The 14,775-nt window shown below is 37.8% G+C and overlaps 1 protein-coding gene across 1 annotated transcript; it reads left to right on the top strand.

Moving 5' to 3' along the window:
* The first annotated feature begins 3,835 nt into the window (after window positions 1-3,835).
* On the top strand, window positions 3,836-14,387 carry LOC124645051 (succinate dehydrogenase [ubiquinone] flavoprotein subunit, mitochondrial-like). Its single transcript, XM_047184786.1, has 13 exons — window positions 3,836-3,856; window positions 4,201-4,252; window positions 4,571-4,762; window positions 5,636-5,709; window positions 6,102-6,274; window positions 7,078-7,233; window positions 8,395-8,552; window positions 11,048-11,212; window positions 12,742-12,941; window positions 13,079-13,273; window positions 13,520-13,664; window positions 13,756-13,991; window positions 14,176-14,387. Exons 1-13 carry the CDS (start codon window positions 3,836-3,838, stop codon window positions 14,329-14,331), a joined length of 1,923 nt encoding a protein of 640 aa, XP_047040742.1. The 3' UTR covers window positions 14,332-14,387.
* Window positions 14,388-14,775: the final 388 nt, after the last annotated feature.

Below are 14,775 nucleotides of genomic sequence, written 5' to 3'. Positions count from 1 at the left end.
CTATCCACGCAAAGTGCAATATGCAGAACGTCCACACCGCACGACACTCGGATTGTATGCAATTGTGACACCTAAATAGTTGTGCATAAGACTCGTTTTACGTTAACAGGTTCTTGTCTGTTGGCTAAAAAGTGTAGCAGTATTACTGGATCATGTTTTGGGTGTAATGGTGGTATTTATTGTTACTAATGAGTTGATTTCCCTAAACAGTGTTAATTAAATTAAAATAAATAAATTAAAAATTGATAAAATAGTCTGTATCTAAAAATGATATATTATTTTCCAACATTACACATAATATATACCTAGGTACAATCAATGGGTATCATATTCAATGGTACCTAGGCCTTTTTCAAAATTTTCTTGGATCTTGAATTTTATTCCAAGTTAAAAGTCCTAAAATCAAAATAATTAATTCTTACCCCAATATTCTACCTTGTTCAGTATTTATCCGCATTGCTGTTAAAAGCTTGAGTGCCCAAAAAGCTTGCTGCATTGCCAAGTTCGATGACAATGCTGATTATTTGACCTAAATGTAACCAATCACGTCACGTAACGAGACTAATGACCGTTTTGCGATATCGCTGAATATTGTAAACTTCACATTCTAAATGTATTTATTTAAATAAAAGACTTGACTTATGAAATTTCTCTTCTTAGAATAGCTCAAACCTGGAGTGAAAAATATAGGAAATTGGCGAAAAGCGTAAAATAAAACAGTTTTCATATTTATGTTCTTTTTCCGAATTGTCCCACTGTGGGGCAAACCTTTTATAAATCTGTATGGTTGGTCATATCCCATATAAATTAGAAAAGAGTTTTGATGACAAGATGAGAATGGCCCGAGAAAAAAAAATATATAGGACCAAATTAACCAAATACGTACAGAAAAAGTTTCATATTCACACTGGTACTTCTGAACGAAAATTAATTGAAGTGTGGCGTTTTACCGCAATCCGCATTGGAAGTCTGCATGTAGGAAATATCTATAGATGTTGAGTTACGTAGCTGATTCGCAAACACATCCGCAGTGGTTGCGTAAGTATTCCTATTGAAATCGTTTCCAAATTCTAGAAGATATACTGCCGGTTTTTTCTATAGTTTTTTTGCAAAAATCATATTTTGGTGAAAAATCTGGTACTTATATACTTAATACCTACCTACCTAAATGTTGTGGAGCATGATAAAAATTAGATTACAATTTTTTTTCATAAAATTCCTGCCAATAATCTCATACACAGAAATAATGAACATTTTATTATACCTAGTACAATAGGATAATAATTAAGTTTTCCTAAAACCTGAAATAAGGTATGTTTCGGAAACTAAATTGGTGCATTAAATTGTAAAAATATTGTGCACTTCGTAATTATTAATAATAGGACTTTAATTCAGATATCAGAGAGCCGTAAAAGAAAACCTTTTTTATAAACGCTCAGCGACAGAATAATCGTTATAAAAAAAACTAAATTAATTCCTAAATGGGTAAGAATCAGTCATGGTGTCTACTATAAATTATATTATTCAACGTATCTGAATAATAAAAGCCTTGATATTGGCGACGAAAATAAAATTTTGCTCTGTAATCGTATCTATGCTGCGGCGAGACACATCCTTTGCACGCTGAGATATCGACCATCCCCTAAATCTAGGTTATTCGCCGGGCTATGTCCGAGTGTGCACTTCAGTTTCACGAGATATTCTATTTACTTCACAATATAATCTAAATACATGCGCAATTTTACTAATTTCCTCACAAAATACTAAAAAATACTATACTATAACTACTTACACTTTTTTGAACCGAGTTCTTTCACCCCCAAAAATGTGGTTTCAACCACAATTTTCTTCTATGACACAAACTTATTTCTTTTGCAATTTCAAATTTTTAGGCACTGTTATTTTCCACTACACTCACACAAATCAGTAGGACGGCGTTAAGTTCACACGAAAAAATATAGCGGCGGTATTTTTAATTCAAAACTTCACTTCATAACTTTGTGCATTAAGTTTTTTCCTATGTTAATATTAGATTTAGTTAGTTGGATTCATTGTAATAGTCTTTAAAACGTAGTTATAGAGTCTTGGCACGGTTGTAACGTGCATAGAACGATCGCTGGTACAATTATACCGTCGAGCAGTGTATCGGCAGCTTGTAAGGTATCGCCCCGACACCGGATCACACCACTACTACACATACTTCGGAAACACTCAAGGAATACATTTTAAAATTTCCTATAAATTATTTTTAGTATAAAAAAATGTGTAAAAAATTTCAGTTATATTTGCGAAAAAGATTAGTCTAACATGTTTGAGCCGAAGGGATAAAGTTCACAAAATGGCTCATTTTAGCTGCGTCACTTTATTCTTTGGTTTGCGCAAGCGCGAAGAGGGCCTCGCCCCTATCGTTGATCCCTCAATGAGTGACGTCACGAGGAGGGTGAACTTTTAAACCGCTTTTTGTATTTATTAACTACGAGACGATCTTCATAATTTATCCTGCCTACTTTTAATAAAGGAGTGATGACCGTTAACTTTTGAACATATTCGATAAATAAAATAGTTTCAAATTTATTTTCACCGGTATTTTTTTTTTGGTCGATTGTCCGTAACCAAGGTAAGGTATTGTTGGTTTCCCGAAAACGCTTATTTTTAAGATTATTCTGCTAACAATACAACCTATATTGTACCTACCATGTACAATTATACATATCCATTACCTATGTGAGGTCAAAATGGTATAGGTTCAGTGCTAGTGCTAGTAAATTTAAGTTTTTTTTAAATAAAATAAAACCGATTTTGAGGAAAACCAGCAGCATGGTGAACCTACAGGCGTACTTATTTATTGACATAGTTTGACCCGCGGCCCGCGACCCGCGACCCGCCGGCTGGCGGCCCGGTGCATGCGAGCACATACTTTACTTCGCTAACTACATTAAATATGCATCGAACAATTACTGCTTACTATCATTCTATTATTGAGGGCTTTATTTGCAATTTCGCAATTCTGAAAGACATATTTATTGCCTGTTTCTTACTGATCTTTTGTCGATAGTGTAACTTTTTTGTTATTTAGGCTGATCTTTGAGTATCTATAAGTTTGCAGATATTTTATTCGAACTTTTGGGAAAATAAATCGCGGTTGTGCAGCTATGCAAGCAATTTTGGAGGTAATACCGCAACCTCTGGTAACGCCATCTAGTGGGTGGTGAGAGGAATGAGCAAACCCACAGAATGTGGCGCCATCTATAGTTCAAGATACTAAATGCTGCTGTTCATGCGTTTTAGAAATAGTTTAATGGTCAGACTTATTATACTATAGAGGTCAGTGACTTACATAGACATAAAAAGAACTTGTAACCCCATCGGGATTCGGACGAGTGTGAAACATGTAGCCTAAAGCATGCCTATAGCAATCGTGCTGAATAAGAATGCATCCATCACGAATGAAAATCACACATTAAATATTTTTCGCCATACTGACCTATCCCGATAAATAAAACTACGATAAACAATATGTCCAATTTATGCAGTCGTTCAGAACCTATAAGCGCAAACAAACATAATATAATTTCTGGGATCGATCGATGTTCCTATTACTATCTCTGCAAAAAGGTACGTAATTGATTAAATAAAACCTTTTTACTAAGGTTACTATTTTTACTTCTGGCACAAAACAAATCGTGGAATAACAAAAGAGAAACGAAATTTTTAAACACCATTTTTATTTATGACAATACATTACAAACCGATTTTACAACTTGACTGAATTGAACAAAATAATTTAATGTGTTTTTATTTGGATAATTTATTATTGTAACTATAAAAAAAAAACATGATAACTTTTTTTGTAAAGGTAACTGTTTTATTGTATTATTTTAATTTTCCATAGTTCCAATTTGCAAGATTTTACTGGAAGGTTAAAATGTCGTACATTTGTTGAACATTGAGTTTGGCTGCCCGCCGTGATACCTTTTGTGGGACAGATAATCACGTCGATTTTTGTGTCACGTTTGGCTAATGGACGTGTGTGTTGCTCTGACATGACACCCTATTGCTATCAGCTTCCGCAGTATCCTCTTAGGGATATTTCTTTATAAGATGGTCACAGCGTTTGTGGCCGTAAAACTGATATTTCCTATAACACACATTATTATAATTTAAATAGTATGATAAATACACATTTTATTCCACTTTCAGAAGCAGGCCGGTTGGCTGACAAGGCGTTTGCGTGCCCAATTGGTGTCGAAGAGTAAGTAAAATGCATTGTTTTCAACACATTACGCATGTGGGATTAAGTACTTGGAATTCCGAAGATGTTATCAGATTCCATTTAGCTATGTTGTCGCTTTGATCGGAAGAGGTTAAATTTTTCATATTGTTTATATTAATTAATTGTTGTTCGTTAGTCTGACTAAAACTCGAGAATGGCTGGACCGATTTACCGTATTCTGGGTTTAAAATGTTTGTGGAGAACCAGAGGTTTTACACGAAGATCACGGAATCGCCTAGTAGATTAATATCCTGATTTCAGAATACTAAAATTCTTATTTACATTGAATTTGTTTAGATAGCATCCGTCATGCCTCGTTTACTGTCCATCATCACTGCCATGACTGCGTGGTCATCGGCGCTGGTGGGGCCGGGCTCAGGGCTGCCATCGGCTTTGCTGAAGCTAAATTCTCAGTAGCTATGGTTTCCAAGCTGTTCCCCACTCGTTCTCACACAATTGCTGCTCAGGGCGGCATGAATGCTGCTCTTGGTAAGTTCCGGAAATTCCATAATGCAGGTAGGTCAGGCGCCTTCTAGGTCGAATACGAACGGAAGGCATGACTCAAAACGATCAGTTACGAGTAAATTAATGGCGCGTTCGGGTGCTTTAAGACATTTGAACGAACGAATGTGAGGAAATTAACATTCCTCGTCCCCCGCACACCCGCATTTTGCCGCGCTACTTTCTTAGATTTTTCTACGGCACCTCCGCTAGTCATTTTGTTTTTCTTGATTAGTACAAACAAGCCCAAACGCTACTGTAGGTAGTTCGTAATGTGACATGCCTTTTACCAATTTTGAAAGTCAGACTTTACTATTTTAAACGTCCGTACAAGTAGGAGGTTGCTAAGCAGAACGCTTGAGCTAAACGATTTTCAAATTGTCTTCATAGGTATAGTATCTAGCCCACCTTCCAACGTGTGATTTAGAATGGCTGGTTGTCTGTGGCATTGGCCTATGAGAGTTTATTCAAAAATTGTTACATAATTGCTTATATTTGCTTCGTATAATAAATATAATTACTACATCGGATATATAATATTGAAATGATTTTTTTTTTGACCAGCCATCCGACGTTTTGGTTGGCTGGTCACTTCCTAGTTCAAATTCAAGCGCGCAAAGTTTCCCGAAATGTATTCAGTCAATAATTGCTACATATTTACTTCATTTATCCTATTTAGTTGTCTCGATAAAAAAATAAAATATTTGATTAAAAAAAGGCTGGCGGTAAAGCCGATCGAAGTAAAAGTAATAAAAGTTTAAGATATTTTACTTTCTAATTGCCTGTTGCTGCTTTCTAGTAATTTGCAGTACATTGTCGAATTAATAACAAAAATATCGAAATATTTAATTAATTTCAAAGGGAGCATGCACGCGGACGATTGGAAATATCATTTCTATGATACTGTCAAAGGATCGGATTGGCTCGGTGATCAGGTAAGTTTGTACCTTTTGGCCATGATTCTTATGTCAGCTACGTTGTTATTAATCTGCTATAATATTAGATCTTCTCGTGAGATGTCATGTCTTTCTTTATATTTCAAGAATCTAATATCTCATAGTCGATCCCAATATTCTATCCGTTGATACTTACTAGAGATAAAATCTTGACATTTACCCCATACCTACAAGTGATGTCCTACATTTCATTTATTAAGCAAAATCACAGAATATTGGGAAACGGCCGATTTTCGGCTACGGCGGCTGTTCTTGAACTAGAGAACTTAGAGCCCCGGGCACAGCAATCGCGCTTTGAGACTACTAGAATAACAAGGCAGGTAGTGTTCGTTTGCAAAAATATTTTTGAAAATCCTTTTTTCCCTCCACAGGATTCCATACACTACCTAACTCGTGAGGCTCCTGTCTGTGTGCTAGAACTGGAGAACATGGGCATGCCGTTTTCAAGGACAAAAGAAGGGAAAATATACCAGAGACCCTTCGGTGGAGGAACCGTGAATTTTGGCAAGTCTGTAGCCAAAAGGACGTGTGCTGTTGCTGACCGGTAAGTCAATATTTAATGTATGAAAGTCTATTCATTTTTCAACTGCCTACCCATTTTTCAACTATGTCGGCTTCCATTCTCATCTGATGCAGATGAGTACCAATATTTTACATTTAGCGACCGCCTATCTGACCTCCTAAATCGAGTTGTCCGGGTAACCCCTTGGTGGTGATAACAGATTGTTAGACTTTCTGGCAGTTTAATATAATATTTTATAACCAGCAGGTATTGCCAAAGATGTTCAAATGTCAGACAGAATCCAACAATTTAAAATTCCTTCGCTCACCGCACCCATATTACCTTATATCCTATAACCGCACCCGGATTATTATAATTTAAAGTATGTCAGCCTATATTAATGTCCCATATAACGCTCTAAATTATCTACGTACATCATCATCATCATCATCTCAGCCATAGGACGTCCACTGCTGAACATAGGCCTCCCCCTTAGATCTCCACAGATACCGGTTGGAGGCGACCTGCATCCAGCGTCTTCCGGCGACCTTCACAAGGTCGTCTGACTACGTACATAATACCATTTAAATTGGTTCAGTCGTTAAGCTTCGACAGCCTGACATTGTTATAAAATTAGTGAGATTTACGTATTTATTTATATTAAATGAAAAATATAAAGTAAATACATTTATATTCTGAAGTCGTGTAAATCAAACAAATAAATAAATAAAAAAAAAAGTACATATAATTTTGGTTGCACTGTATGTCAGTCACCACTCATTATCAAAAATATATACTAACGGATTCTTTCAGGTCTTATAAAATGAAATGTTCTTGTTTTTCAGCACCGGTCACGCCCTACTTCACACGTTGTATGGATACTATACAAAGTTTAAGAATATCGATACTTTCACAGAGTTCTTTGTGCTAGATTTGTTGGTGCAGGATGGGGAAGTTGTTGGGTGTCTGGCTTTAGACATGGATGATGGAAGCATTCACAGGTATTTAATCTATCTATATATATGAAAATGAAACCCGCTTTCCGTTGTCACGACATAACATGAAAACGGCTTGACCGATTTGGCTGAAAATTTGATAGGAGGTAACTTAGACCCGGGAGAAGGTTTTAGGATAGTTTTTGTCATCATCCGGCTACGGGACGCGGGTGAAACCGCGGGCGAAAGCTAGTAATAAATCATCCTCCATCCTCATCCTCCGAGCCTTTTTCCCAACTATGTTGGGGTCGGCTTCCAGAATAACCGGATGTAGCTGAGTACCAGTGCTTTACAAGGAGCGACTGCCCTATCTGACCCCCTCAACCCAATTACCCGGGCAACCAAATACCCCTTGGTTAAAGACTGGTGTCAGACTTGACTGGCTTCTGACTACCCGTAACAACTGCCAAGGATGTTCAATGACAGCCGGAACCTACAGTTTAACGTGCCATCCGAAAGTCATTGGTGGCTAAGACATACTTAGAAAGTACATACAAACTTAGAAAATTTTTTTTGGTACTTGCCTGACCTGGAGTCGAACCCGCGCCCTCATATTTGAGAGGTTGGTTTTTTGTCCATTTAGGCCACCACGACTTTTTTTTGACATAATTTTGAACATAAGAGAGGCTGATAAAAAAAAACTCGATGTTTTCGTTTAGTTTTTCAACTTTTACATAAATATATTCCTCAAGCTAAGGGTGCTTTTCCATCAAAACTGTGAGGCGAAACATAATTATAGATATAGACGAGTAGCTATGACTGAAGATGAGGTCGAACTGTGGGACTAACATAAATAACACTTGCTTTAGCTACGAGGTGCCCTAATTGCGACTGTTCAATTGGTTTCTACTATTTCAGTTCGTCAATTGAGATTTCAAGAAGGCGGGTTTCTTTGTTTGTGCGGAAGGCTTTTCACTATGGAATATTATTAAACATAATATTACATCCTGAGGTATACTATTTAATCGCTCGTCATACATTTCGTGCTATAATTTATACTATACTATATACTGTGCTATCATATAAACTCCATCCCAAATTATATTTTTTTTTTCAAAATGTGTGACGAGCGATAAAATATATCATTTCGGGATGTAATATATAGGTATTATATTATATCCCATAGTCAAAAGCCAAATTAATGTTTTTATTTGGATTTTCTTGCAGATTCCAAGCCAAGCACACAGTAATGTCAACTGGAGGTTACCCGAGGATGTACTTCTCGTGCACAGCCGCGCACACTTGTACTGGTGACGGAACCGCTATGGCCTCGCGGGCTGGTATTCCGCTGCAGGATATGGAGTTCATTCAGTTCCACCCCACTGGTTAGTACACACAATGAGGAATAAGCCACTTGGTCTTAGTCGTGTAGGTAGCTACCACTCTAGGCCGTTGGTACGTTTCAAAGAAATTTGAGCATAAGGAGCCTCTCGATATTGTACAAAAACCTGCTGGATCTGCGGAATTCTTTGTAGGATTTTACGACAAAAAGAAGCTCCAGAAGAAACGTGGCGGTTTTTGATCAAAAGTCTGACACAGTTCGAAGAAAAGGATTCCGGTGTTATTATAGAATAGAATAGAATTTATTTCATTTTTTAAATACAGTAACCAGTACAATATTACTTATACTCTAAGTTCTTAATTAACACGGTGTTTAATTATTAGGTCGGTACATTGAAACGGTAAGAGGTGCATTCTTAAACTACCTGAAAATTATTAGTTACATATTACTTACTCGTAACAAAAATGCCACCACAACTATGCAATTTAATTTGATAATAAAATGTCCATTGACGGTATATAAGAAAAAATTCTTTACCTCCCGTGCTAGTTAAAAACTGTGTTACGGCAAGGTGAGATTCTCCTTATAACATGAATTTGCAATCGTAACGTTATGAACATAAGACACTCTTTTCTTAAATAGTTATTTTGTTACAATGTAGTGGATGCCGATAACGAGTTAATAAGTTTAGCGTAAACAAGTAGTATAAGCAAAATAACTAGACAAACAGGTTGCGTTTTTTTTAATATATATTTATATATTGAATTTTAATTTTAGTAAGAAGTGTTTTTTGGTTTTTGTTTTTTGTTTGTATAATTTTCTAGTTTTAAATTCTATCATTATTTAGCGTATGTTGGTTAACCTGTAATTGGCGACTGTGTAAGTCCACACACGCTGTGTAAGTACACAGAAGCTGTTGGCAAACCCTTAAATAAATAAAAAACTAATATTATATGTATATACACATGTAACGTAATTAATATTATATATTGATATATTAATTACTAACAATGAAACTACGGAAAAAGCCCACAATACACAAAGTCTTATTACTTTGAGTTACGGTCTATTTGAATTTGTTTTGACTATACAGGGGGGGACCGAAACGTGGTCTCTCACTATCGGCCTCATCTCAAAGCTCAAAGTCGCTCAACGAGCTATGGAGAGGGCTATGCTCGGTGTTTCTCTACGTGATCGAATCCGAAACGAGGAGATCCGTAGACGAACCAAAGTCACCGATATAGCCCACCGGATTAGCAAGTTGAAGTGGCAATGGGCAGGCCATATTGCTCGCAAAGCAGATGGCAGATGGGGCCGAAAAGTGCTGGAGTGGAGACCACGGACTAGCAAGCGCAGCGTAGGACGTCCACCAACGAGGTGGACAGACGACCTTATAAAGGTCGACGGAAGACGCTGGATGCAGGTCGCTTCCAACAGGTATCTGTGGAGATCAAAGGGGAAGGCCTATGTTCAGCAGTGGACGTCATAGCTGAGATGATGATGATGATGATGATGATGATGATGATACAGGGGGTTAATATGACAATAATTTCCGTAGTTTTAATTATTTTTGGGATAAAAAATTACCTATATTAAAAATGAATCGATTCAGTAAACGATTCTGAACAAACTAATTTCAGGATGTGCGTTAATTAAGTTACATGTTGTATATATCTTAAACAAATATATTTTTTTCTGTGTGTACCTACGTGTTACCTTTTTTCTGACATATATGGTTATAAATTGAAATTCATAATATATATTTTATTTACATATTTCAATGAATTGTTCAGTCCGTTCATAATCCAATTTACACAGGAACTCATCCAGGGCCCTTTTACAGATATAATAATTATTTTATTAGACTATTCTTTTATTGGTTATTCGCAATTTATTTAATTTTATTAAGTCCTTGCACCGAAGAAGACCTGAACACTCGATACATTACAATTACCAACATTAGATCAACGCAGGGTTAACAGCCCACTCGGAGGGTAGGTGCCTCGTGGTAAGTGGCGAGTGGGCCGGTGATGCTGGACCCACAGGGAGCGCGTGATCTGCGTTTAAAGTCAGCCGAGGTATCCTCACCCTTCAGCCGCTCATGTACCTGTTGCCCTCTTGTTGCTATTCAGTGACTGATTCCCGAGGGCCCAGTAAGTGAGTTGGCGAGTCTCCACCTGCCATTTTTACGTGTGCAAACATTGTTATCGGCAGGTGCCATAGTTCTCATAGTCTTCCAATTCCTAGTCCACTAACATCCCATCACAATAGCCCAAGTAGTTTTCCTCCATAGTTAGCAATTGTTTAGCACAGAACCGGGGATTGTCCTTCCTTGGGTACATTTCTATAGTGTATACGGGGATAATCGTCGGTTTTGTGTCGCCATTTCATTAAAGTTGTCTCAAAAGGGCTTCAGCGTGTTGGCTTCGGCCCCACGTTCGCCTCCCAAAAATCCGGGACTCTATAGTCCCGAGGTCTGGTAGAGACATACAAAATAATAATAATGCAATTTTAATGCTATGTTAATTGAATTTTCAGGTATGTATGGTTCAGGTTGCCTAATGACGGAAGGTGCTCGTGGTGAAGGTGGATATCTGGTGAACAGCGAAGGCAAGCGCTTTATGGAGAAGTATGCTCCCAAAGCTAAGGACTTGGCTAGTCGTGACGTCGTATCTAGATCAATGGCCACTGAAATACGACAAGGTTGGTAATTTTGATTTTGCAAACCTGTTTATTGCAAAATTTTCTAAAACATATCTTGACAAAATATACACAGTGTGTCTAATCATATTAAGACCGCCCTCACATTTTGTCGCAAGCAGTGCGGCAGCTGCGCGACAGCAACGGATGCCTTCGCATTACAAATACAGTCGCGCGACTTAGGGTGGCCGGTTCATTTTACAATGGACTCCAAAGAGGACAAATCACTGTTGTTCCTGCTTTTGTTAGTTTTCCTTCGGTGCCATCAACGTCGCAATCATAAAAAGAAAAGAATTTGCTGGATTGATCCTTAATTTCGAAATCGACATGTGAATAGTATAATAGTGTTCTTGCTGCACTTTTCTCTGGCCCGGTTTTATTACTGATATTTGGAATAAACAATTCACATAGTTTTATTTTTCATGGTCCTGTTGCTGTAATCATCCGTCGTCGAATCCCACAAAGCTGGACGTGTTTGAATTTGCATGATAAATTGTTCCGTGTCAAATTCGCTCATTGTTAAAACTTACGATTGCAACACTGGCTCGAAGTCGACTGACAGCACGCGGCTGCCGCGCTGCCGCCCAGTATGGACAATCAAGTGTCGCGCGGCTGTCGCGCGGCTGTCGCGCTCTTTTTAGTATGGAATTTAGCCGCCTGTGAACATCGCGTCTGTCGCGCTGCTATAGCCGCGCTGCTGCCGTACTACTTGCAACGTAATGTGAAGGCACACTAAATCCTTCAGATAGACCTTAACCGTCTTACCACAAAAAGTTTTAAACGTCAGTTTATGCCCTGTCTAAAAAAATGACAAATTATGACGTTGACATATGGTTCATTTTGCAGCCAAAATTTTATTAGACAAGTGTAAAACACGGGTTAAAGTTTTTGTAGTAAGGCCATATATTTTTCATAACTGGGCCTTGGTCCAAGTCGGTTGCTACTTGTCATTATTTTGACAATGGGAGTACATAATTTTTAAAAGTTCAGTTAACTCTAGATTTACTGGTAATGATTCTGGCCATCTGAATTTGGGGGCTGTGCCCCGTCTAGCCCCTGGGTAGCAACGCCACTGCCATGAGCCATAAATCAATATTCGATAAAGTGCGAATTTAATTCGAATAACAACACACTATCTATTGGAAGGTCCATCGGTGTGGCAGATATTTAAGGCTTATGTTTAACTGACCACCAGATATAGTAACAAATAGCAGACAAAAATAGTAAATGATCACCAAAATGAAACTCGCATTTTAATGTAAAATGACAACCAAAGTTGTAACACTTTGCTGGTACTATAATATTTTTAGACTTTATTTTTCTGGTGTTAAGTAGATATTTTTGGTTACAAAACTAAGGGTAGATATTTTTGGTTACAAAACTAAGGGTATAAAGCATTTTATGGTGGTCATTATATTTATCCCCAATATTTAATTCACAAATTATATTTTTATTATATTATTCTCGAATTATGCACTTTTATAGATTATTTAATCCATATTGGTCATCCGATATATTAATTTTTTTACCAGGTCGAGGAGTTGGACCGAAAAAAGACCACGTGCACTTACAATTGCACCATCTCCCCGCTGAGACGTTGAAAGAGAAGCTTCCAGGGATCTCGGAGTCTGCCTTTACCTTCACGGGTGCTGACGTGTTCACCCAACCTGTACCAGTCATACCCACCGTCCATTACACCATGGGCGGTATACCCATCAACTACAAGGGAGAGGTACTTTACAAAATGAGTGACAATTTTTGCACTATTTCAGTCACATTTATCAACATTTTTATTCATATTTCTGTCGATTTTAAGATCAAATCAAGTTACTTGTAGCTAATTAATAAAATCATATAAATGTATTGCAGGCGCTAGTCCACCAAAATGGCAAGGATTGTATTGTACCTGGACTGTACGCAGCTGGTGAGGTAGTCAGCAATGCGCACGGTGCCAACAGGCTTGGAGCCAATTCTATCCTCGATGTTGTAGTCTTCGGGAAATCAATAGCTTTAACTGTAGCAAAGAACTTTAAGCCAGGAGAAAAACAAGTTGCTTTAAAAGACGTGAGTATAACCGAGTGGTTACTGTGCGTTTTATAGAATTATATACTTAACTAGCTTTGGCCCGCGGTTTCACCCGCGTCCCGTAGCCGGATGGTGACAAAAACTAATCCTAAAACCTTCTCCCGGATCTAAGTTACCTCCTCTCTAATTTTCAGCCAAATCGGTCAAGCCGTTTTCATGTTATGTCGTGACAACCGAAAGCGGGTTTCATTTTTATATGTATAGATTTTAAAATCATAATTACAGAATATCTGCGAAGCGACACTTGATAATTTAGAAAAGGTCAAAAATGCGTGTGGCTGTGCTGCACCACATGAACTAAGGGAAGCAATGAGACACAGTATGCAGGGTAAATGTGGAGTATTCAGAGATGCCAAGCTGCTTAACGAAGGTAAACAAGAAGATTGGTCAGAATATTTTGAGTGAAAATGCATCTATGACTCGTATATATTCTTCTTTACAAACCTCATTCTTTTTCATAGCTGACCTGGAAATTCAGAAATGGTACAGAGCTTTCGAAGACATTAAGGTGACAGACAAGCGAAGTAACTGGAATACTGATCTGATCGAAGCTCTGGAGTTGCAAAACATGCTCCAATGTGCTGTTCAGGTAGTTGCCTGCGCTAAAAATAGAACTGAGAGCAGAGGTGCTCACTTCAGGGATGATTGCCCGAAGAGACTTGACGAATTCGACTACAGCAGATCCACTGAGGGACAGGTAATTTGTTGATATGGTTTTATGTACCTATTTTCTCTAAAAGTTTATTGGAATTGGTTCGAACATTCTTGTAAAACTTTTCCTACAACTACTTGACCCACGGGAAGGCGCCTGGCCTACCTTCCTAACTACATCTCCGCTCATCTTTCCTTCCTCCGAGTGACGATGATATTTGTTGTTTCAGAAAAAGAAGTCCTTTACAGAACACTGGAGAAAACACTCGATGTCCACGTTGGACCTTTGCTCTGGCAAAGTAACAATTTCATACAGACCAGTGATTGACAAAACGTTGGACGATAGAGAAGTGAAATGGATCCCTCCCGTACCCAGGGTCTACTAAATTTGTTATCGGTTAAAATAATATTTTGATGGAATAGACGTATTTATTTTTAATACCATGCTAGTTTTATTGCAACCTTCATTTTCTAAACATATTTAATTTAGTTTGTAGCAAGGTTGTTTTATCGTCGTATCTACTGATGCTGTCATCTAGCAGAGAAAACCGGGAACCATTATAGTCTTGATTTACGTTGTACCTACCCTACGCGGGAGTTCATGCCTGATTTTCTCGTTATGAATAATGTCGCCAGATGGGGCGAGTAAGGGTTTTTGAATATTCAAGTCACAAGAAATGAGAAAAAAGCAATTGTTTATTAAAATTTACGAGGTGATTACATATTGTTGTTACGGCGAGGAGGACGTGTTATAAAAACTGACCCAGACTTCATTTTCCAAGAACCTCCAAATCTACAAAAGGGGAGCCTGCTACTACAAGTTTTCCTCA

Source organism: Helicoverpa zea, chromosome 31 (assembly GCF_022581195.2).
Source record: "Helicoverpa zea isolate HzStark_Cry1AcR chromosome 31, ilHelZeax1.1, whole genome shotgun sequence".
NCBI classification, from domain to species: Eukaryota; Metazoa; Arthropoda; class Insecta; order Lepidoptera; family Noctuidae; genus Helicoverpa; species Helicoverpa zea.
This window is presented reverse-complemented; position numbering and strand designations above follow the sequence as displayed.